We start from the raw sequence: 26,382 nt of genomic DNA, 5'->3' as shown, positions 1-26,382 counted from the left end.
CAGATGACTTTTATATAATTTTTCCTTCCTTTATACTGTTTCTATTGCATAATTTTGTTAAATATAAAAAAGTGTTTCTGATCATAATTGTAATGTGATACAGTTGGTTGAATGAGTTGTATGGAGTTAGGTGAGGCAACAAACATTTATTAATTACTTGTCTACCTGGAACTGTACCAAGCAGGAAATGCAAAGGAGGATTTTGGTGCCTAGACTGATATGTGCAGAACAAAAATAGATCAGGGAATTCTACTTATGTCTAGAATATAGCAGTTAGCAACCCTGAGAGATGTGGTGGTGGTTGTGAGCTGAACATACCAGTACTATAGTTGTTTTTTTTTTATCACTCAACTCCATAAACTTCAAAATGGCAGAGACAGATGAAATTGGAAGCATTTTAAGTAGTCATTATTATATTCAATTCATCTATTTTAATATACTGGCAATTAAGAGAAATAACAAGGTAATATCACATGTTCTGTGAGTGGAAATGGAGTGTGTTTTATGAGGATCAGCAAGTGGGCTGGTGGAATTGGGATCCTAGCATCCTAAAGAGTATTGTATAAGGAGACTGGAAAGGTATCATCCTGATGGGTTGATGAACAATCCAGATGAAGCATTTTATGTTTGATCTGGAGATAAGGAGGAGCAGGAGTTCACTTAACAGGTAAGTGGCATAGATGTGATTTAGGAAGATCATTTTAGGGCCTGAGAGAAGGATTTTCCACAGAAACTTTCATTTAACATAATTAAAAAGAAGATGAAAATAAAATAAAATATTAAAAATAACTATGCACAGTTACGTCAAAATGAAAATAAACAGAAAAGGAATGATCAAAACTGAATATTTAAAGTAGCTAAATGGAGCAGAGGACAAAATTCTGAACTTATATCCAGGAGAGTTGGAATTAAAAATATAATCTCAGTTTTGGGGAATTAGGCAAGTTTCTCAACTATTTTTCTGCTTCAGTTTCCTCATCATTAAAATGTGGATGACACTAGCACCTATGTCATAAGAATTTATGAGGATAAACTGGAATAAAAATATAAAGCAATTCACAAATAAGATCTTTGTAGATCTTTGTCTTATTTTTAAAAATGTGAAAAGCATTAACATTAAAAGCTTACAAGTTTGAGAATGAATGCACTCTATCTAACTGCTTATATAAATAAGCAATTATAGTCCTGAGCCTTAATAACTGAAGAAACTGAAGAAACAAAGACACAAAAAGAGACAGACAGAGATAGACAGAGAGACAGGGAGCCAGAAAGACAGAGACAAAGAAAGACATAGATAACAGATGGATTGAGAATTGGGAAAAGCTGAGCTAAAAGTTTTGTTTGAAAGATCTCAGCTGTATAATCATCAGGAAGTCATTTACCCTCTCATTTCACCAGACAACACTACAAAAGAGCAAGTTGTTATGCTGTCAGTCATCATCACACTCATTTGCTGGCCTGTATATATTTAGTTACATATAATTATGTCATATATAGTTATATATGTTAATAACAATGTTTTTACATATAGCTATATATTATAGGTATCATGTATTTGCAATTATTTAATTTTTGTAATTTATAATTATATATGAACTGTCATGATCATATTTTACATATGTATTTTATCTATAGGACCAAATATATATACTTAGATATGTGGCTGTCTGTGTGAATGTTATAGACCCTATATGGCTTTATGCATAAATGCTATGCTGAATAGCATTTATAATGCTTTTCTCATAGGTTCATATGGGACTGAAATGAAAATAAATGATATATGTAGAGCATTTATATGGCATTCTAACTCTCCAAGAATGTCAACTGTTAATAGAGTAAAGACAGGGAAGGAAGCTAAAGCTTGGACTTCATAAGGGGAAGAGCTGCCAAATCTTCCTTCTGTCAAAACCTGTCCAGAAATAGAACTAAAGTAAGAAAGATCCTGGTTGATTACTGTGTGGATCAGAGTGTGTATATGTTTGTGTGTGTACGGTAGACGAGTGGGGTTGTTTCTTGTACAGGAAATGGACTGAGGCATTAAAGACATGGATGTCAGAAAGTAGGACAAGAATGATACTCTAGCCAAGCGAAGGTTTTAAAAGTTATTCTTAATATCCCCCAAATACTTCTTAAATGAAGACAAAAACTAAAACTTACCAATAATTATTCAGAATTTTCTTAGAACAAATATGAAAATATTCCCAATCCTGTAGTATGGTTATTTCTAAAGGTGAAAATCTCCCCACAATAAGATCCTCATTCCTGTAGTGGGGGAGGGTACCTAAATATCTTTTGTGGAAGCAGAGGAGGCTTCTTTTTGCCTGGTCTTAACAGTTTAACATGATCTGCCTTTAAATGTGTCAATATTGCCCCCAACACATTTCAGAGATGCATGTGAATGAATATAGGCCTTTCATGATATTTTGTCATTTATTAAAATTACTAAATATTTTTCTGACTTCAGAAAAGTTATTTAGTTCTTAGGCAATCAATTTACTCTTAGATTTTATCTCATGTTTTGATTTTATAAGACTTGGGACCTTTACATTTCTTTGTTTTAATGAGTGGATGAAGGAACAAATTTTCCCAAGTGTTCTATAATGATACTGTATGAGGTTTAATAATAAATTATCAAGATTCCCAAATTCCAATGTCAGACCATGGGGGACTGTAACTGTATTGGTCTACCAATGCAGATACAGTGTCACCTTTGTATCTATTTCATTTTACAAGATATAAACTGTCAATACCATAAAGAAAGAAATGCATTTTTAAAGTAAAGAAATAGCTCTCAAGCACATATAGGTATGTTTATAAATGCATGTATGAAAAATGCTTTAAATCACTATTGATTAGAGAAATTCCAATTTAAGCTATACTGAGGTAAGACCTCACACCTTTCAGATTGGCTAATATGACAGAAAAGGAAAATGATGAATGTTGGATTGGGTATGGGCAAATTAAAACACTAATACATTATTGGTGCAGTGGTAGACTGACTGAAACATTCTATAAATTTGAAACTATTTCTCAAGGGCTATAAAATCACACTTACCCTTTGACCAAGCAATACCTATACTAGATCTATATTCAAAAGAAACATTGAAAAATCAAAAGAAAAATAACACACATATAATATTTACAGAAGCATTTTCAGTGATGGAAAAGAATTTAAAATTGAGAGATACTCATTAATTGAGGGAAGGATAAATAAGTTATGGTATAGGAATGTGATGGAAAATTATTTTACTATAAAAATTATAAGCAAGATGCTTTCAGAAAAACCTGAAAAGACTTATATGACCTAATGCAGAGTAAAATGAGCAGAACCAGGACTAAATTTACAGTAGTACCAATATTATTTGATAATCAACTCTGAATGACTTAAATATTTTCAGCAATATAATTTTCTTTTTTTTAGTTTGGTTTTTTTTTTTTTTTAGCTTTTACAAGGCAGTGGGGTTAAGTGACTTGCCAAGTTCACAAAGCTAGGTAATTATTAGGTGACTGAGACCGAATTTGAACTCAGGTCCTCCTGACTCCAGGGCTGGTGCTCTATTCACTGCACCACCCAGCTGTCCCTACAATTTTCTTTTTTAAAAATTTAATTTTATTTTTCCAGTTACATGCAAAGGTATATTTCTACATTCATACTTTTGCAAACTTTTGAGGACTACATTTTTCTACCACCTTTCCTCCCTTCCCCCCTTCCCCAAGGCAACAATCTGAAATATCTTTTACATGAACAATAATGTTTACCATTTCCTTGTGATATTGTGAAAGAGGAATTAGAACTAAAGAGGAAAAAAAGTCATGAGAAAAAAAAACAAAAGAAACTTAAAAATTTGAACATAGTATCTTTTGCTCTGTATTCATACTCCATAGATTTTTATTTTCCCCCTTTGGATGTGGGCTGCATTTTTCCATCAACAAACAGGCCTCTCAAGATTGTTTTGATCACTGAAATGCTGAGAAGAACTGCATCCATCACAGTTTATCATCTCACAGTATTCCTGTAAATGGATGCAGTATTCTCCGGATTCTGCTCACTTCACTCAGCAAAAGTTCATGTGAGTTTTTTTCCATGCTTTTCCTAAAGCCTGATCTCTCATGATTTCTTACAGAACAATAGTACTCCATCACATTGATATACCATAACTTGTTTAGCCATTACTCAACTGATGAGCATGCCCTCAATTTCCAATTCTTTGCCACTACAAAAAGAACTGCTATAAATATTATTGTGCATATGTGGGTCTTTTCACCTTTCTTATGATCTCTTTGAGATTAGAGACACAGTAGTGATATTGCTGTATCAAAGGGTAAGCACAATTTTATTGCCCTTTGGGTATAATTACAAAAACAATACATGTTTCAAGACAATCCTGAAAGATGTTATGAAAAAATGCTATCCTTCTTCAGAGAAAGAATTGATGGATTCTGAATGCAGATCAGAGCATGTTTTTCCTTAACTCTATTTTTCTTGCAGTTTTTAAGTCTATATTTTCTTTCATAATTTGACTAAAATGAAAATATCTTGTTCATGACTGTACATATATCAAATTGCTTACCTGCTCAATGTGGAAAGGAATGGAGGAAAAAAATTTGGAACTCATAATTTTGTTTAATTATATAAACATTTTATTTGTTTTCCAATTACATACAATCATAGTTTCTACCTATCCTTTTTGTAAGGTTTTGAATGTTACAATTTCTCCCTCCCATCCCTCCCCCAACAGAGGATAGTCTGACAAACTTTACATTGTTTCCACTCTATGCATTGATCAAAATAGAATGTGTTGAGAGTAAAATAGCATATCCTTGAGGAAAAAATAAAATATTAGAGATGGCAAAATTATGTAGTACATAAGATAACCTTTTTCCCAAAGAATTGAAGGTAATAGTTTTGGTCTTCCGCAATTTTTTCTCTGGATACAGATGGCATTCTCTGTTGCAGATACCCCAAAATTGTCACTGATTATTGCAATGATGGAATGAGCAAATCCATTAAGGTTGATCATCAGCCCCATATTGCTCTTAGGATGTATAATATTCTTCTGGATCTGCTCATCCTGCTTAGCATCAATTCATACAGGTCTTTCCACACTCCTCTGAATTCCCATTCCTCCTGGTTTCCACTTGAACAATAGTGTTCCATAACATACATATACCACAGTTTGTTCAGCCATTCCCCAATTGATGGACATCCCCTCAATTTCTAGTTCTTTGCCACCACAAAGAGCTTCTATGAATATTTTTGTACAAGTGATGTTTTTACTCCTTTTCAGGATCTTTTCAGGGTATAGACCCAGTAGTGGCATTGTTGGATCAAAGGAGATGCACATTTTTATTCCTTTGGACATAATTCCAAAATGCTGTCCAGAAAAGTTAGATCAGTTCACAACTCTACCAACGATGTATTAGTGCTCCAGATTTCCTACATCCCTTCCAACATTGATCATTGTGCTATCATATTGGACAATCTGAGAGGTGTGAGATGCTTTTTTGCATTTCTCTAATCAGTAATGATTTAGAGCAATTTTTCATATGACTATAGATAGCTTTGATTTCCTCATCTGCAAATTGCCTTTGCATATCCTTTGACCATTTGTCAATTGGGGAATGGCTTTTTTAAAATATAAATTTAACTCAGTTCTCTATATATTTTAGAAATGAGTGCAAAAACTTTTTAATTTAATGTAATCAAAATTACCTAGTTTGTTTTTAATGATGTTCTCTATTTCTTCCTTGGTCATTAACTACTTCCTTTTCCATAGTTCTGACAGGCAAACTATTCCTTGATCTCTTAGTTTGTTTATAATATTGTCTTTTATAGCTGAATCCTGTACCCATTTTGATCTTATCTTGGTATAGGGTGTGAGATGGGGTCTAATCCAAGTTTATGCCATACTAACTTGCAATTTTCCCAACAGTTTTTATCAAAGAGAGTGTACTTATTCCGGAAGTTGGGCTCTTTGGAGTTATCAAACAATAGATTACTATAATCATTTCCTGCTGTCTTTTTGCACCTAGTCTACTCACTGATCCACCACTCTATTTCATAGCCAGTACCAGACAGTTTTGATAACTTATAATTTTGGATCTGATAAAGCTAAGCCACCTTCCTTTGTACTTTTTTCCATTAAATCCCTTGATATTCTTGTCTTTTTGTTTCTCCATATGAATTTAGTCATAATTTTTTTCTAGCTCATTAAATTTTTTGGAAGTTTGATTGGTAAGGCACTAACTAAGTAGTCTAATTTAAGTAGAGTTGTCATTTTTATTATATTAGCTTGGTCTATCCATGAGCAGTTGATATTTGCCCAGTTACTTAAATCTTGTTTTATTTGTGGGAAAAGTATTTTATAGACTCTCACCCCATTTGCATCTCAAACATTATTACCATTTTTAAGGCATGTAGATCCATCAAAAAAAACTATTTAATTGCTGTTGGCAATAATAAATTTTAAAGTAAGCAGTATCTCTGACTGGGTCTGTTCAGACCAATATGAGCTCAGAATGCTCTACCAGATTAGTACAAACAGACCGTGTGACTACTTAGCCTGGATTCTCTAAATCTGAATACCTCATGTTTCTTTTGAGCTATACAATTCTGCTTTGTTCAAACACCACAGTACGTTCTCTGAAGAAAGCATGCTATGTGTCAGTGCCTCTCATATTACATAATCAGTTCCAAAGTTTTTAAGAGTGATCCTGAGAGTGTCCTTGTATCACTATTTCTGGCCACTATGTGAACCCTTGCCATGTATAAATTCTCCCCCTAAAAATCTTTTTTTTTTTTGACAAATGTTTTGTTTGGCATTCAAATAGCATGACCAGTCCATGGGAGTTATCCTCTCTGCAGTAGAATTTGAATGTTTGACAGTTTACTTCCAGAGAGGACCTCAGTGTCTGACAGCTTATCCTGCCAGATGACCTTAGGAATCTTCTTAAGGCAATTGAAATGGAAGTGATACAATTTCCTGTCATGGCTCTGGTACACTGTCCAAGTTTTACAGGCTCTCAACAAAGAAAACAGCACAACAGTTCTGTAGACTTTCACTTTGGAAGTCAGTATACTTCCCTCATATACTTTCCTTCAAACCTCCCAAACACTGAATGCTGTACACCAAATCTCTGAAAGTTGCCCACTGTTATGAGTAGATTGAGGGAGGTGGTGGTCAGAAGCAAAACACTGGTGAGAGAAAAGCTGGGGGGGGGGGGAAATGGAATGGAGGACCCAAATGGTATGAGATAAACATTCTCATAAAACAGTTGAGGAAAGCAGAGTGAATTATTTGAAGCAGAGAAATACACACAATGTAAAGGGAAAAGGATGGAGCAGCTATGCTTCAGATGAAGCAAAAAAAATCAGGAGTAGCATATCCTCATTTCAGACAAAGAAAAAAGCAAAAATAGATCTAATTAAAAGGGATATGTTTTCCTAAAAAGTACCATAGACAACGAAGTAATATCAATATGAAATATATATACACACACCAAGTGGTATAGTATCCGAATTCTTAGAGAAATTACAGGAAGACATACAGCAAAAATACACTAATGGAGGAGCTCAATCTTCCCCTCTCAGAATTACATAAATCTAACCACAAAATAAAGAAGAAGGAACTTAAGAAGATGAATAAAATTTTAGAAAAGTTAGATATGCTAGACTTCTGAAGAAAAGTGAAGGGGATAGAAGCAAAAATACATTTTTCTCATTGGTATATGGCACCTATTCAAAAATTGTCCATGTATTTGCACATTAAAAACCTCACAATCAAATGCAGAAAGGCAGAAATATTAAATGCATCCTTTTCATATCATGATGCAATAAAAATTACATATAATAAAGGGCCATGGAAAGATAGACTAAAATTTAATTTGAAACTAAATAACCGAAGTTTAGAAAATGAGTGGATCAAGCAAAATAACCAGTAATTTCATCCAGGACATTGTAATAGTGAGACAACATACCAAGACTTGTGAGATGCAGCCAAAGTAATCTAAAAAAAAGGGAATTTTATAACTCTAAATGCTTACATGAATAAAAGAGAAAAAGAGGAAATCAATGAATTGGGCATGCAACTAAAAAAGCTAGAAAAAGAACAAATTAAAAATCCCCAATTAAATACTAATTCAGAAGTGTTTAAAATGAAAAGTGATTAATAAAATTGAACATAAGAAAATTATTGAACTAATGAAACTATAGACCCATATCCTACACCCTATACCAAGATAAGGTTGAAATGAACACAGGATTTAGACTTAAAGTCAAGTAGAACATGGAAGAGTTTACCATATTTCCTGATGCGGCCTTTAAAAAAAAATTGGTGTCTAAAAACTGGGAGTGTCTTATACTGTGGTTGTAGTTTTTTACTTCCATTTCCCACTTTTTGGTGCTTGTTGTCTTTGCACTTATTGTTTCACATTTGTTACTGGTATATTAGGTTACGTTTTGCCAGGTTCTGTCCAGAAATGGCTCAAAAAAGATTTTCAAACAGTGCTGAATTCAAGTTCAAAGTGATCCAATTTGCAAAAGTGAATGGAAATTGTGTTGCTGAAGGTCAGTTTGGTTCTCCTCCAACCCAGAAAACAATCCTATACTGGATATAAGAAGAAGAAACCCTCATGAAAATGTCCTGGCAGAAGAAGGCAAGTCAGCACAATGGGCAGAATTAGAGAGGGAACTGAAGATATGGATTGAAGAGCGAAGAGTCATTGGAATTCCTATGTCCATAGATGCTTCAGCATGAGACAAGAAGAATTGTTGATGAAAAAGAAGTTCCTGATTTCAAAGGAGGATCCAATTGGTGCTCCAGGTTCATGAGATAGAATAGACTGAGCATGTGTCCATGTCCCAGACTTGGCCAGGGAGTGCTTGTGGTCAACCATGGACCAGAGTACAGGCAGAATAAGTAGTCAGAGCCTCTCCTAAGACAGTGATTCCTCATCAAATACAGATGAGGACAAGCTCATGGGTGTAAGTTTTGACAGTGATAAGGAGTTGTATGAATTTTACAATGAATAAAACTTGAGTTCGATAACATTATGATAACATTTTTTCAAATTTTGGCATCTTATATATGGAAGCATCTTTTACGTGGTGAAATACGGTATCTCACTGATATATATGGCCAGGGGAGGTTTCTGATAAAACAAAATAAATTTTAAGTGATCCCTTTTTCCTCTCCCCAAGACACTAGTAAATGGGATAATTAGAATAAGAATAAAGTATTAGAATAATACCTAAGATACTAGAGATTCTAAGAGGCCAACATTCCCAAGATCACATAAACTGAAGAGCAGGGATTCAAATTCAAGTTTGAGACATTTGAAATCTGGTCCTCTGACCACCTCTTCTCACTAATGGTAGTCAATCAGCACAAATATTAACTAGGACCCCAACCAAGAGGGTGGGAGTTGAGGGCTTGAAAGAGCGTATTTGTAAAAGGGGCTTCAGAGATGCGGTGAACCAGGGCCCCTATCTCTCCACTGTTCCCTAAATGAAGACAGATTTAACACCTCCCTCTAGCTTTATTTGCTTACCAGCCTCGCTAATGATGTTTGTCCTTCATGGGAAGTGGATGACGTCAGGGAGGTGATGTCATGACAACTGGATTTGAGTGAGGGAGGGTTGTGCTGAATCACCGGGCTCACTGTCTCCTCTGGAGCGTCGGGGTCCAGTGGCCACATAAGAATCAGGGACCACTAGGGGTGACCCCGGATGTAAGGCGATCACGGTTACGTGACTGACACAGCTCGTGAGGGGCAGGGGTCGGAGACTGGGTTTGAACTCCCATCCCAAGGTCAGTGCTTTGTCCACTGCACCACCGAGCTGGCCGCACCGGCCGCGGGAATGGGAAGCCCTCGTTTCCACACCAAACTCTGCCCTTTCCCGGCTTGTCCATGAGTAGTCCTTGAATGTTTCTAAGCCTGTTTTTCTCACGTGTCACCAGGAGGTGGGCGGCGGGCAGAACGGGTAGAGTCGGCGGATGGGGGTGCAGAGGGGCGCGGGCAGGGGCCTGAGGGCAGGGGGGCATCTCCCTGGGTTCAGACTCTAAGCCTGTGGCCCTGCTGGCCTCAGTTTCCTCGTCTGTCACATGAGTCCCCGTTGTCTCTGCCAAGGAACCCCCGGCGGGTCCCCGGCCCGGCCCGGCTCGGGTCCGCGCAGATGCCGGGAGGCCGCGCCAGCACCGCGGGGCGCACAGCCACGGGGGCGGGCCCTGGGGGTGCAGACACCCCGCTCCCCGCAGTCCCCGGGCAGCCACGCCTCCGTCCTGCCTCCTCCCTCGTGGCCCAGGCCAGCGGCGCCCAAGCCGCGGCTGCGCGCGAGGCCGGGCCGGGGCGGGGCTTCGGAGGCCCCGCCCCTCCCCCTCCCAGCAGGCAGAGCGCCCCCTCGCGCGCGTCCCGCCCCCTCCCCGGGCCGCCGCGCCCCGCCCCCGCATGGACTACGAGTCCCAGCGTGCCCCGCGACGGAGCCCCGCCTCCCCCCTCCCCTTCCCGGGTCCCGGCAGTCTGCTCGGGGTGCACAGGTGGTGTCGCCGGGCAGGTGAGCGCGGGCTTGGGCCCGGGGCGGGGGGAGGGGAGGCAGCTCCTCAGCGCGCTCGGGATTCGGCGCCCCTCCCCCCGCCACCCTCCATTCCCCGCTCCGGAGCGGGTCCGAGGGCAGTGAGAAGGCCCCGCGTCCCCTCCCTCAGACACCCGGAGGAACGGGGCAGGGTCGCCCCTGTGTGGCCCGGGCCTCGGGGGCGGCCCGGCCTCTCACCTCCGAACCTGGGGGCTGGGTGGCCCCGGGGGCTCCCCGTGGGCGGGGCCGGGCGCCCTGGGCGGTCACGTGCTTCCGGGCCGGTGGTCACGTGCTTCCGGGCCGCCTCCCAGCCCTGCTTCCACGTGGCCGCTCCTGGAAGGGAGGCCGAGGGGAGCAGGAGCACGTGCCCCGGGAGGATGTGGGGGCCCGCACTGGCCCCGCAGGCTTTCTCCCCGGCTTCTCTCGGCCCTTTCTGAGGAGCCCGGGGGGCCGCCCCCTCCCCTCTCCTAGCGACCCCAGCCCCTTCCTGCAGCAGCCCCCACAGACGGCGCTTCGTGCCTTTGGCTCGGGGAACCCCAGAGAAGAGAGATAAGGGGGGCTTGGACCCCGAGTCCATTGGCAGGGAACCGCGGCCCCCGCCCCCACGGGCGGCCCCCTCCTCAGAAAGTCTCTCCGCCCTCCGAGAGGTGGGTGACGATGCCGTGGCAGCCATCCCACTGCCCGCTGCCCCCGAACTAGGGGCCTTGAAACGTAGCCTCCAAGGAAGCATGGCCCAGAAGATGAAAAGGGTTCCAGCCAAATCCAAACTTTGTGAATGCCAAACCTCATGAGACTACTTTCAGGGAACTGCAGTGAGAAAATGCTAGGGCTTGGAGGGCAGCCAGGGACGAACTCTGGTTGATACTGGAGTCCTAAGGTACAAGTTCAAATCCTTGGTACTTGCAACTTGACTCTGCAAACTGACGGAAGCACAGGGGCCTTTGTTTTCTTCAGGGTGTGAAAATGAGGGGTGGGACTAAAGGACCTGAGAGGCCTTTTCTGCCTTCGATGCCCAGCCCCCCCTCCCAACTGTCTCTTCATCCACCATCCTTCTGTATATATTGTAACACAAAGCTCTAATGTTCAGGTGCATTCCAAGGACTCCCTATGAGCCAGACAATGAAATGGGCACTTTCCAATTTATCATTCCTGCATAATCTGACCCCAGCTATCTTTCCAGCCTCCTATCCGAGCCAACTTGGATTTTTACTGCCTCCCTGACTCTTTCCTGTTAGTGCTTTGGCTTGACTCAAGTACCACATTTTCATGAAATTTTCCCTACTTTCTCCATTTTTTTTCTCTCCTTCACCATCTCTTCCTTTGCTGGAAGTGATCTCTCCCTCCTCAAATTTCTAGGTGCCTTTCACTTGGTGGAAACTTAATACATGTTTCTTGAATTATGATTCCACTGGACTTAGGCCAACAGACAGCCAATTTTTAAGGTGGTGTTCAGTCAGGTCTGACTCTTGGTGACCCTATTTGAGATTTTCGTGGCAAATATACTGGTGTGATTTTTCCATTTCCTTCTATAGCTCATTTTACAGCTTAAAAATTGAGGCAAGTATAATCAAGTGAGTTGCCCAGGGTCATATAGCTAATAAGAGTCTAAAGTCAGATTTGAACTCATGAAGTATCTCCTTTATGCCTTTTCCTTTGAGCTTCATCCACCCAATCTGAATTCTTGTTGAGTATTTTACAGAAATACTAGGATAATGCCTGGCTTCACTCTGAGCCCTACTTCTGTCAGGGTCTCCATAATATTGCAAATACTCCTGGGCATCAGTCTCTCATTTACCAATAGATACCAGTTGTCTTACTTTCAAGTCTGGCAAGAGCCTCAGTGGGGGGAAGTGTTCTGATCTAAGAGTCATTGAGACTCTTTCATCTCATCTAGGATATGAAACCCTTTCTGCCTCTGGGATCTCTTTAAAGGAGGATGAGTTGGAGGATCAGGACAAAAGAGAAGAAATATGAGAAAGTGAAAAGTAATCTTTGAATTTAGACCATTTTTATTTTCAGCATCATTCTCCCTGATGCCTTCACTTCTGATTGTAGTCTGTCCTGTAAAGACAGTTTCAGGAGCTTTGTAACTCCTTTTGGGACCTCACTCTTTGTAAATCCTTGTGAGCAAACCCCCTGCCTAGGAAAGGAAAGAAAAGGCATTTTCCCCTCTGAAATCCTTCTTGCTCCCCTGCTTAGACTGAAGAAGACAAAGAACCAAGCAGAAAGTCTGAAACCAGAGGGAATGGCGCCTGGAACCCAAAGACCCCCATGGCAGGTGAGTGCCGTGTAACCTCAGACTTGACCAACATTGGCAAATGTGGATGAAGAAGATTGTCTATGAAGTTGCCAATCCTTCTTACCTAATAATTGTTTCTATTAAAAATTTTGAGAACAATACTATCCTGCTCTCTTCTTTGTTGTGAACTTTTCATTAGCTCTTTTGAATTTCTATCAATAATTTTTCATTCAATTTGCTGCCCTCCCACTTTTGATTTTTAAGTGCTTCCCCATTATACATGATTGAGAATTTTTTCTTAGTATTAGAACCTCTGAAAAAGTGAATCCTAATTAATGGACATGACTGATAATGAAATGAGAGAGCATAAAATAACAGTGTATTGGACAAAAAGATGACTGCTGTCAAATATCAAGGCATTTTTATATTTGAATAGTCTCTTATATTTCATTTATCACTTTTATTATTCTGCCTCTTCTTATTCTGCGTCTTCCTCTCCATTGTCCTTGAACTTTTTAGGGTTATATTTAGATAACTTATTTCTTATAATTTGGCAGTCTTTCTCATTAATTAGCTCAATCTGTAGCTCCAACTAAGAAAATATGATATTTATAATAAAGGAAGAAATACTTCTTTCCCCATCATAATAAATCATTTTAAGACTTTGTATATATCTATAGTACACTGAATAATACATATATATAAAATAATGAAATGTGAAGTTAATGAATATATGCCATCAACAAATGAAAGCAATCATAAAGCAAAAGCATAAGATGTTTTGAATGTGACAAATCTTGTCCATTGTCACTTTAAGCCCTCAATTTAGCCATAAATGTCTCTTCTTGACTTGGTTGGTAACATAGTACTCAGTACAGTCCAGATTGTTATTACTATTTCTTAAGAGTCTTATGTTTTCAAACAAAAGGTGTTTGAGATTTTTAGTACTCAGTACAGTCCAGATTGTTATTACTATTTCTTAAGAGTCTTATGTTTTCAAACAAAAGGTGTTTGAGATTTTTAGGAAATGAACTAGATTATTCCCTTTTTTTTTGCCCTCTCTATTGATCACATGTACCATTATCCCCGCCCCCCCCCAGAATACACAATACTTCCCAACTTCTAACAAACTCTCTAAAGAATTTTTTTTATCAGGGAAGCTAGGTGATGCAGTGGATAGAGCACCGGCCCTGGAGTCAGGAGTACCTGAGTTCAAATCCAGCCTCAGACACTTAATAATTACCTAACTGTGTGGCCTTGGGCAAGACACTTAACCCCATTTGCCTTTCATAAACCTAAAAAAAAAAAAAAGGAATTTTTTTGTCACTGTGAGAGTTCTCATGAGGGTGAAATTTCACCCTCTTTCTCCTTCACAGATCCTTATATTTCACTTCAAGAACACCTATGTTCTACTCACTTCTCCAGGGAGAACCATTTCAGAGTAAGATAATTGTCAGCTTTATTCCAACTCCACCTATAAAATGCCTTTCTCAATATTCAGTTGGGCTTTTGATGACAACTGATTTACACGTTGACTCTGACACTCATAAATCATCTGACCTTTAAGAAATCCCCTCTCTGGGGACGGCTAGGTGGCGCAGTGGATAGAGCACTGGCCTTGGAGTCAGGAGTACCTGGGTTCAAATCCAACCTCAGACACTTAATAATTACCTAGCCATGTGGCCTTGGGCAAGCCACTTAACCCCATTGCCTTGAAAAATCTAAAAAAAAAAGGGGGGTGGCTAGGTGGCGTAGTGGATAAAGCACCAGCCTTGGAGTCAGGAGTACCTGGGTTCAAATCCAGTCTCAGACACTTAATAATTACCTAGCTGTGTGGCCTTGGGCAAGCCACTTAACCCCATTTGCCTTGCAAAAAAACAAAAAGAAAAGCCCCTCTCTCTGCTTCTTTTTTTCTGTACATCAATAAGACTTGGACTAGAGGAATTCTAAAGTCTCAGTTCTAAGTCTTGTGAATTTTTATGACTAGGAGTCAGTGACATTCAAGGATGTGAGTGTGGACTTCACTCAGGAGGAGTGGTGCCTCTTGGATCATTCTCAAAAAGAACTGTACAAGGATGTGATGCTGGAAAATTCCCAGAACCTCCTCTCTGTGGGTGAGTACAACTTCCCCTGGAAACTCTGCATCTGCAACCAAACAAGTGTCTTCTTTTCATCTCTAGTATGTAAGGCTTGAATATTTATTGCCTATGAAAAAGGCACAATTGGTAGTCTCTCAACAGGATGTTCCTCCAGCCTGGTTTCCCCTAATAAAATGTGGTTACATTTTGTGATAGGAAACTGATACTTTATTTTATGCTTCCTTCACTTCTCTTTTTTATTTTAATTAACTTCAGATTGATAACAAACAAGGGTTATAAAATCTCAGATTTCAAACTAATCTAAGAGGTTATCTAGCCTAGTCCCTACATTGTCATGACTTATATCTGCAAAATCTCTAAAACTGTTCATGTAACATTTCTTTGAAGAAGAGCAGTGAAAGAACCACCCCCCCCACCTAACAAGGAAATGCCTTTCTTTTGGGGATGGGTCTAGTCTTTAGAAAACTGTGTTGAGGGGCAGCTAGGTGGTGCAGTGGATAAAGCACTGGCCCTGGAGTCAGGAGTACCTGGGTTCAAATCTGGTCTCAAACACTTAATAATTACCTAGCCTTGGGCAAGCCACTTAACCCCATTTGCCTTGCAAAAACCTAAAAAAGCAACAACAAAAAAGGAAACTGTTGAGAAGCCTACATTTTTAGCTCATTACTTCTAGTCTTGGCTTTAATAAAGAATTGAGCTTTGTTCTTTCTCCATTCTTTCTCGAAATTATAGCACAGGTGGAAAGAAAGAGAAAGAAATAAGTATTTACATAAATTATTCTATGTCAGGCCCTATGCTAGGTTCTTGATAAATTTTATCTCATCTGATCTTTAGAGTTCCCTGAGTCTGGTGCTATTATTGTCTCCATCTTTTACTGGAGGAGACAAAGTCAAACAGCTTAAGTGATTTGTACAGGGCTTAGTAATTGTACACAATTACTAAGTGTTTGAGACCAGATTGAAACTCAAATCTTCCTGACTACATGACTCTGTTATTCAATGATTATTATTTCTAGATAGTGGAATCTAGGCAATGTGCCCATCCTTCTGTGAAGGAGATAGAAAAAGGCAGAATGTTTTAATTCCAAAATTAGCTACATTATCTTCTCTCTGCCCCCTATGCCAACAATAAATACCATGTCACTCGTTCTTTATGAGTCCTGGTAACCCACCATTTTGTGGTCCTTGCTTGTACTTTCCCTTTCCCTAAAAAGGATTAAAGTATACTTTTATCTCTTTGCTTTGTTACACATATCAAGGAATCCCAGTTCTCAGAGATTTCATCTCCCATCTTGAGGAAAGGGAACCATCCTGGATCCTGGATCAAAAAGGCCCAAGAAACTCCTATCCAGGTGAGTGAAATGAAAGCAAAACTATGAAGGCTCTTCTCATCACACCACCTGTGCTCTTTAATGAGAAAGACTACTAAAAAGTTGACCTCTATCAAATATCAAAGCATTTTAACATCTGAACAATCTCTTGTATTTTATTCATCAGTCTGTTTCTTGCTCTCCGTTATCCTTAATCCTTTTAGGATTATGTTTTGATAACTTTTTTCTTATAATTTGACAATCTTTTTTAGATACTTTTTAGCAATGTAATACTTGAGAAAGTCACTGAATCTCTGGGCTTCAGTTTTCCTAACAGTGAAATTAGGAGTTGAACCCCAGGTACTTTCACTTCCCTTCTAGTGACAGATCTGTGATCCTATAAAACATCATGGTTTAGAATTTTGGAACAAGGAAATCTGACAGCACTAAAGGTCAGAGCTGGCCTGTTTGGGTTCTTTTCCTAGACCTTCAACTCAGCCAGTATTTCATAATCACTTCATATGTGTTAGACACTGTGCTATAGATAGAAAGGCAAGGGACAAGCCTTGTTCTCAGAGAGTTACAATTTGGTGGGGAAGACAACATGCAAACCATTATGTGGAGACCTGCTTTAGCTAGGAAAAAGAAATAATGAGGAGTGCATGACACCTAAGTTGTGAGACTGGGTGCTTGAGAGGGTGGTGCCCAGGATGGCAGTGATCAAGTGAGAAGATGGGAGGGTTGGTGGAAAGATAATGAGTTTAGTTTTGAACATGTGAGGAAAAGAGCCAGGAGAAAGGAGAGTGCCTAAAACCTAGAGAAGACAGTATCCAAGAAAAGGGGAGCTATTGACAGTGTCAAAGGCAGCAGGAAGTCAAGAAAGATGAGGATTGTGCAAAGGCCATTAGATTTGGTCATTTGGAGATGATTCATAACTTCACAGAGAATTGTTTTAGTTAGAGGACAGACTGCAGAGAATTTCAGAGAGTGAAAGTGGCATCTCTAGGTATTTAGCAGTGAAAGGGGAGGAAAGATAGAGGGCAATATCTAGTGGAAATACAAAGGGAGGCTTTTTTTTAGCATCCTAGATACCTAATTTTATATGTAACAGTGGAGGAGACAGTAGACAGGAAGAGATTGAAGACTAGTGGGGTAAAATGGGGGAGAAAAAGAAGTGAATATTCTGAAGCAAAAGACCCAATCCAATTATACAATCTGGTAAATTTTATTAAGTACCTACTGTGTGCGAGACACTCTGGAAGTGCTGTTAATCAAAAGAAGAGAGTCCCTACCCTTAAGGATCTTATAATCTAATGCAATCAGAGTTCAAAAGATGGAAAGAAAGAGTAGCAGAGGAGGAAAAGAAATCAGGGCACACCTGGTGTGGGGACTTCATATTCTACATAATTGAAACTAGTCAGAACAGAAGATATGGAATGGAAAGAGTCAAAAAAATCCAATTTCTACCCTCCAAAATGAAAACCATTGGGAGAAGTTTGATATTCCCCTCCTCACCCAGCCTGCTAGTTTGGGAATAGAGGAAGGTGAAAACCATGTGGTCAGTCAAGGCTTGAGTTAGGAGCTCGGTGATAAGGTTACAGGTGATGTCTAACAAGGGAAGATTAAAATTGGGGATTAAGATTGGGATCTGGGATCCTTAATGCAGGTAAAGGGGTCTTGGCAAGTAGAAGGGTCACCTCTTCATGAGATTCTAAGGCTAAGGAGATCTTTGGACATTTGTTTAATTTTTCAGTGAAACATAAAGCCAAATTCTCAGCTTAGAGAATGTGGAGGGGACCAAAAGGAGGGTTGAAGAGTAATTAAATGATTTGGAAAATCCTCCATAGAGGGCTTGGTGGAATAGTAGATCAGATAGGGAGATACAGAAGGATTACATCACTGCAGTCATCTAGTGGAATATGTATAATTTGAATTTGTAGTGATTCCCTTTACCAGTCAAGTTGCTTTCGTGATTTTGATTATCAGCATTCAGAAAGTAGTTATTCAGGGCTTTCATGATTTTGTCTTATCTCCATTCAGAAAATAGTTATATAAAGGCCTTGTCCTGATCTCTATGGCCCACTTTTTGTCTTCATTTTCAGAAGAACTTTGGCAACATTCATTGAAGTGATCATTAAGGTAAGAGTTGGCAGGTAGAGACACCCTGGCCTTCCATATCCCAAACTCTCAGGGAACCTAGAAACCTTTGTGATCTCCTGTATTTGATCCAGAGGTCACTCCTTATAGGTGATAAATTGCAAAAAATTGCAAAGAAATAGAATCACAAAAAATTCCAAAAAAAGAAATAAAACTGAGGCCAGACCTTGCATTTGAGAACTAAGAGACCAGTCTCCAGGGAATGACAGAGCGGTTGGGTCTTGGTCATAGCCCTGGGATCATCAGTCAGGAAATAAGCATGTTTGCTAAACTCTGAGCAGACAAGGAAAGGTCAAAGACAGACCCTGCTGTCTAGCAGCTTACAATCTCTCCTACAAATATGGAAGTGGTTTGAAAAGAAGCAGCAGGTAAGGAACCTCCCTCTTAGCTGATTTCAACAAGGAAATAAGTGAATAGAAGGTGGGAAAATAAGGGCAGCTTAAGGAGAGCAGAGTTGGTGAGGAAAACATCAAAATACCCATCATAAAAGGAAATATAAATATAAACATAGGTGCCAAATTATTTACAAAATTTTTTTCATTTGATTGTCACAACAACCCTGAGAAATAGATGCTACTATTATTCTCATTTTTAGGAAACCAAGGCAAATAGCTACTACATATATGAATCTGTATTTGAACTCATGCCTTTTGAGGATATGATGGGAAAATATAATTAATTACCATAACTAATTGTTCATAGATGAATTCACTCATAAGAGAGTAGCAGAATGCATTAGGAACCTGTCCCCAATAACCAGTACCTGAGGGTGTATATAAAACACCCTTGATACAAAGATTCACAGCATTAAAATGAAGGGATGCCATGCTATAATAAAGAAATTGGAACTCTGCCCCTAGATTCACAAACCTGGTTGTCCTTTAACCCAATGATAACCACTAGTAGACCTATCAACTAAAGAGATTAAAGAAAGAAGGGAAAGACCCAACACCATTTATAACTACTCTTTTTCTTGTCCCAAAGTACTGAAAACAAATACTGTGCCCTTATGTCAAGAATTTGCTGAAGAAAGAATGATCTAAGAATATAATTGAAGAATGTTGAACCTTAAGAAATAATAATAGGGACAATTTCAGAGAAACCTGAGATGTCCTAACACAAAGGATAAGTGAATTCAACTAATAGAACAATTTATAATGTACCTACGTTGATCAATGCAACAAATAATCATAAAATTTCTGGCCAGTGGTTCTCGAAATCTTTTTTGCTTAGAACTTCTTTCAATACTATTAAGTGTCTCATTCAACAACACTCCACTCATTTAAACTACTTTAAATATTATTCGTATTAATTAATGCATTTAATTTCTACAATAATGACCTGGACAACTTTTGCCATACTTTCTTTATAATGTATCATTATAAAATGAAAACTTTTATTCTACTTAAGTTGGGAAAGCAACATATAAATAATAATATGACTATAAAATAATTATTAAAACAATATGGTCTTTCTGGAAAAATTATTTTTATAAATATAATACATCTTCCAGCTAATTAACTATAAGACTTCAAGTTAAATTTATTTTATAGGTCTTGTTAAATATAAAAGGTATTGTTTATCAAATAAGTTATAATGAAGTTATTGAACATAATGGAAAATAAGATATTCAGTACAAAGTTGAAATTTTGATTTAATAATAGAAAAAGTGAGAATAATAAATAGAAATTTATATAGTGCCTATGATATGGCAGACTGGGTTATTATAGACACAGGGCTTTAATAGATATTATTTCATTTGTTCCTCAAAATGCTGTGAGTTAGATGCAGTTATTATGTGTAATTTATTATTAAGGAAACAGGCAAGAAGAGGCTAAGTGATTTGCCCAGGTTCATAGTGTTAGTAAGTATTTGAATCAGGATTTGAACTTAGATCTATCTGACTACTAAACCCAACTCTCTAGCCCCTCCATATTTTGTTTGATAATCAGAATACACTAAGAATGCTTTCTCACATGGATGAGGTAAAAAATTGTAGGAGAATTTTACAAGCTCTTTCTGAGGGATGGAAATTCATTTTTTATTTTTAGCCCACAAACCAGTTGACCAAAAAGAATCACTAGATATACAAAAATTGTATTTTTCAATTTAATAATTACAAGTAGATTTTTAAAATAATTTCCTTAAAGTTGATTTGCCTATATTGCTTTGACTTTTTTGAACATTGCTTTTCTATAAAACAAAGCTTTGTCAGGAAGGAAATCTTCAGACATAAGTTTCTTGTTTGTACCACTGCCATACTGTCTGTACCCTCATGACTGACCTATGTTGCAACCTGCTCAATGGAAGAATAGTAACACAGACAGATGATAAGTTCAAATCACAAAATATCCAATAAATTACAAAAAAAAGGTAATACAGTTTTTTTGTTGTTTAATTGTTGGGATGGTTTCTAATGGTTTCAACATGTCTTGTAATGCCCAGGCCTAGTGAGCATGTTTTTTTAAAGAACTTATCATTTTCACCACAAAGAAATTTTGCTGATATTTACATTACCGAGGAGATGAAAATTATGAGATAACCCCGGAATGAGAAAAGTTCTCTGGTATATGGTAATACAGGAAACAAATTTGGGTATGTGAATACCTTTGACAATCTACCAGGAACTGATTTGCATTTTTCTGATAATTTGGAAAACAATTTGAAGAAGGATTAAGGAACAGAGTATTTTGTACTCAGAAGGAGTTAGATTTTGATGTAATCTCTGGATGAACACCAAAATCATTGTTTATCTGATTATGAAGTTTTAGAATGCCTGCATAAAAAGAAACATGTGTTTAAAATATGCAGATTCTTATTATCTGAGAAAAAAAATAATTGGGATAAAAAAGGTCCTGTTAAAGAAGTTTTAGCTCAAGAGGCGACTAGGTGGTGTAGTGGATAGAGCAATGGCCCTGGAGTCAGGAGTACCTGAATTCAAATCCGGTCTCGGACACTTAATAATGACCTAGCTGTGTGGCCTTGGGCAAGCCACTTAACCCCATTGCCTTACAAAAAAAAAAGTTCCTGCCCTCAAGGACTTTTAGCTCAGTTCCTTATATTTTAGTCAGAAATCATATTTGTTTTCATGAATGACTAAGTGGAAAATACAACTAGAGGACTAATAGTGACTCATACTGTCCACTTTCTGAAAGAAGGATGATGGTCTAAAGATACAGAATAAGACATAACATTTTTGAATGTTGGGAAGTTTATGGATTTATTGTGTTTATTATAAGGACTATGGTTTTTCTTCTTTATTTAGGGAACATAAGCATTCAAAGTTAAATTTTTTTTTTTTGCAAGGCAATGGGGTTAAGTGGCTTGCCCAAGGCCACACAGCTAGGTCATTATTAAGTGTCCGAGGCCGGATTTGAACTCAGGTACTCTTGACTCCAGGGCCTGTGCTCTATCCACTGTACCACCTAGCTGCCCCTTAAAGATAAATTTTTAAAATTAGATGGCTAATAGCTATATTTTAAAAATCACAAACCATACTAAAATCTGTTCCTACTGTTGAATAGGAAAATAAAAAGAATTGGCAGTTATGATGTGATCTTATATATCAAACTGGAAAATATGATGAAAAAGATTTATCAGTAGAACTGCATTATACTCAAAGATATGATAATGAAATAATATAAATCTTTAGCATATATATGCAGCAAATGGCACAATATCTAAGGATCTGAATAAAATTTGAGAAAAGTTGAATATAAAACACTGAAAATGAATTCATGATAGGTAAAAGGCATTAAACCCATTTCTCAGCTCAGCACAGGAAATTTACAAAGGATGACACTTGACTAAAATAGGGCAGCAGAAATGAACAATATAGAAAAGCAAAAAACTTAGACAAGGATAACAACAAAAAAGGAATGCGCAAAAGACGTTTGAAGGAAGAATTAGAAACCAGATAGAAAAAAGAGCATTTTGTACTTGGAAAGAGCACATTTAGTCCCAGAGTTTAAGTTCTAATCTCACCTTCACAAATGTTACTCATGTGATTTGACTCTTCTTGTTTTGAATTGTAAAGTGTAATGAGAATTCCACCCTGTCTATGTAACAGGTTTGTTGTGAGGCTCTAATGTCATTGTTTGAAAAGCTCTTTAGGGGCGGCTAGGTGACGCAGTGGATAGAGCACAGGTCCTGGAGTCAGGAGGACCTGAGTTCAAATGTGGCCTCAGACACTTAATAATGACCTAGCTGTGTGGCCTTGGGCAAGCCACTTAACCCCATTGCCTTGCCAAAAAAAAAAAACTCTTTATAATCATCCTCCAGATGTGAACTAGTGCCATTCTTATTTGACTTATTCTTCCTATTAAGTTTCAAATCTTTTCTTTGATTGAGGAGATAAGCTATGTCAATTTCCTTTTTTTCTAGTGAAGAAAAGATGCATATGTGTATGTCTCTGTATTTTTGTTTGTTTCCTTCAGGTGCAAAGACCAGGTTTGAAGTGACTAAGACTACTGCAAAGCTGAGAAATTCTGTGGAAGAGTCTCACCAGCAAAGATTCATGAGTGTTGGTCCCTATGACTTCAATTTGAGAGAAATCTGTGACTCAGATAGCAAGATCGAGAAAAATCAAAATAGATACTGTGAATTTGATAAAAATGGAAAGGGTTTCCAACAATACTCAGGACTAATTCAGTTTAAGAAAATGATCTCAGAAAATAACTGTTTTCAGTCTGCTGAAAAGAGAAAATGCTTTACTGAAAAGGTTGGACTTATTCAATCTTATGAGAATCCTCCTGAAATACAAACATATCAAGGTAATCAGGGAGAAATATCCAAAAACTTGAGTTCAGACCTCATTAGACAACAGAAATGTCATATTGGAAAAATTCTTTTTTTTTGTAATGAATGTGGGAAGACCTTTAGCAAGAACTCAGAGCTCATTGACCATCATAAAATGCACACTGGTGGAAAATCTTACAAATGTAATGAATGTGGAAAGGCATTCACACAGAATGCCAAACTGACTCATCATCAGAAAATCCACACTGGGGAGAAATGTTATGAATATCATCATCGTGGAAAGAATTTCAGAAAGAGAACCATTCTTGGTGAACATAAGAACTTCAATACTGGAAAGAAACCTTATGGTTGTGATCAAAGTGAAAAGGCTTTCCAACACAGCTCTAATCTTGCTGTACATCAGAAGAACCATACAACAGAGAAATCTCTTGCCTGTTATGAATGTGGTAAAGCTTTCGGTGACCACTCTACCCTTATTGCTCATCAGAGTGCCCACACTGGAGAGAAATCTTACAAATGTAATCACTGTGGAAAGACTTTCCGATGCAATTCCAGTCTTGCTGTGCATCAGAAAAACCACACTGGAGAGAAATCTCATGAATGTTTTAAATGTGTTAAGGTTTTTGGTGACCATTCTTCCCTTATTGCTCATCAGACAGTCCACACTGAAGAGAAACCTAATGAATGTAATCACTGTGGAAAGGCTTTCCTATATAGCTCGAGTCTTGCTGTGCATCAGAAAAATCACACTTCAGAAAAATCTCATGAGTGTCATGAATGTGGCAAAACTTTTGGTGAACACTCTGCCCTCATTGCACATCAGAGAATCCACACCGGAGAGAAACCTTATGAATGTAAACAATGTGGAAAGACTTTCACACAGAATTCCCATCTTTCTAAACATCAGAGAATCCATACAGAAGAGAAACCTTATGAATGTAAACAATGTGGAAAGACTTTCAGACATAGCTCCAGTCTTCCTCTTCATCAGAGAATCCACACAGGAGAGAAACCTTATGAATGTAAACAGTGTGGAAAGGCTTTCACACAGAACTCTATGCTTGCTGTACATCAAAGAATCCACACTGGAGAGAAACCTTATGAATGTCATCATTGTGGAAAAACTTTCCGACAGAACTCCAGTCTTGTTGTACACCAGAGAATCCATACCGGAGAAAAACCTTATGAATGTAAGCAATGTGGAAAGGCTTTCAAAGAGAACTCCAAACTCGCTGTACATCAGAGAATCCACACTGGAGAGAAACCTTACGAATGTAATCAGTGTGGAAAGACTTTCCGATGCAACTCCAGTCTTGCTGTTCATCAGAAAAATCACACTGGAGAGAAACCTCACGAGTGTCATGAATGTGGTAAAGCTTTTGGTGAGCACTCCTCTCTTATAGCACATGAGAGAATCCATACTGGAGAGAAACCTTATGAGTGTAATCAATGTGGAAAAACTTTCACACAGAATTCCCATCTTTCTAAACATCAGAGAATCCATACAGCAGAGAAACCTTATGAATGTCATCAGTGTGGAAAGACTTTCAGACACAGCTCCAGTCTTCCTCTTCATCAGAGAATCCACACAGGAGAGAAACCTTATGAATGTAATCAATGTGGAAAGGCATTCACCCGTAACTCTAGTCTTGCTGTACATCAGAGAATCCATACTGGAGAAAAACCATATAAATGTAACCAATGTGGAAAGGCTTTCAAACAGAACTCCAAACTTGCTCTCCATCAGAGAATTCACACTGGAGAAAAACCTTACGAATGTAATCAGTGTGGAAAGGCTTTCAAAGAGAACTCCAGTCTTGCTGCACATCAGAGAATTCATACTGGAGAGAAACCTTATAAATGTAATCAATGTGGAAAGGCTTTTCCATATAGGGCCCTTCTTGCTTACCATCTGAAAATCCACAGTGGAGAGAAACCTTATGAATGTAGTCAATGTAGAAAGACTTTCACAAGTAAGTCCAGTCTTGCTATACATCTGAGAATCCATACTGGAGAGAAACCTTATGAATGTAATCATTGTGGAAAAACTTTCACAAACAGATCTAGCCTTGCTATACATCAGAGAATCCACACTGGTGAGAAACCTTATGAATGTAATCAATGTGGAAAAGCTTTCACTCAGAATGCCAATCTTTTGAAACATCAGAGAATTCACAGTGGAGAGAAACCTTATGAGTGTCATCAGTGTGGAAAGGCTTTCACACACAACTCCAGACTTGCTTGCCATCAGAGAATCCACACTGGAGAGAAACCTTATGAATGTCATCATTGCGGAAAAGCTTTCACCCAGAACTCCCATCTTTCCAAACATCGGAGAATCCATACTAATGTGATAAGTGAAATCTGAAATAACTGAGGAAACAAAGTTTTGAGCATCTGAATGTATTAATTTATTAAGCAATGCCTGCCAGTTGTTTAACAATAGCATAACAAATCAAGACCAAATATCCTTAGCTTGACATTGGATCTCAAATACAGGGAGAGAAGAAATTTTTCTGCATTAAAAGAAGACATTTAACAGGGAAAAAACAGGATATAAGATTAGGTAATATCATTTCTAGTTGGAAGAAAGAATAAGGATTTTCCAAGTTTGGAGGGGGAAGAGCAAGTTTTATGAATTGGGAAGGGGGAGATCAAGCAGTGGATATTTCTCAATAAGAAAAGAATGTTACTCAACCCTAAGATTAGCAATGATGGAATTTGCAGGAAAATGAAATTTAAATCTCAAAATACTCAGTTTTACAAGGAGTCTTTTTTGATTCCCATAATTTCGTAACTGAAGAGAAACCATATGAATGTTATCCATATGGAAAGTCTTACACATGCAATACCAATCCTACCATGCATCAGGGAAGCTACACTGAAGACAAAATTTATGATTTTTATCAGTATGGGAAATCTTACCCATATGGGATCCATCTTGCTTACTAACTTTGAATTCACACTGGAGAGAAACCTAATGAATGTAATCATTATGGAAAGACTTTCACATAGAGTTCCAGTCTTGGTGTACATCAAAGAAGCCACAGAAAATTTATGATTATAATTAATGTGGCAAGGCATTCCCATCTTGCTCACTATCTGAGAATTCACACTGGAGAGAAACTTTTTGAGTATAATCAATAAAGGAAGACTCAAGTCTTAATACATATCAGAGAATGAGCACTGGAGCGAGAGCTTATGAATGTTGTCAATATGGAGAAAGGTATTGACAGAATTCTAGTTTTGT

The 26,382-nt window shown here is 38.3% G+C and overlaps 1 protein-coding gene across 1 annotated transcript in view; it reads left to right on the top strand.

Moving 5' to 3' along the window:
• LOC141508958 (uncharacterized) overlaps positions 1-26,126 on the top strand; it is a 71,795-nt gene extending 45,669 nt beyond the window's left edge. The window contains exons 7-12 of the mRNA XM_074218086.1: positions 9,960-10,331; positions 10,387-10,552; positions 12,770-12,848; positions 14,797-14,923; positions 16,167-16,259; positions 22,811-26,126. Of these exons, the coding sequence (XP_074074187.1) occupies positions 9,960-10,331; positions 10,387-10,552; positions 12,770-12,848; positions 14,797-14,923; positions 16,167-16,259; positions 22,811-25,500 (3,527 nt within the window). The 3' untranslated portion in view covers positions 25,501-26,126. The remainder of the gene's footprint in view (positions 1-9,959; positions 10,332-10,386; positions 10,553-12,769; positions 12,849-14,796; positions 14,924-16,166; positions 16,260-22,810) is intronic.
• The last annotated feature ends 256 nt before the right edge of the window (positions 26,127-26,382 follow it).

Source organism: Macrotis lagotis, chromosome 1 (assembly GCF_037893015.1).
Source record: "Macrotis lagotis isolate mMagLag1 chromosome 1, bilby.v1.9.chrom.fasta, whole genome shotgun sequence".
Classification (NCBI taxonomy): domain Eukaryota; kingdom Metazoa; phylum Chordata; class Mammalia; order Peramelemorphia; family Peramelidae; genus Macrotis; species Macrotis lagotis.
Note: the sequence above shows the minus strand (reverse complement) of the source record. Positions and strands in the feature narration are given on the sequence as shown.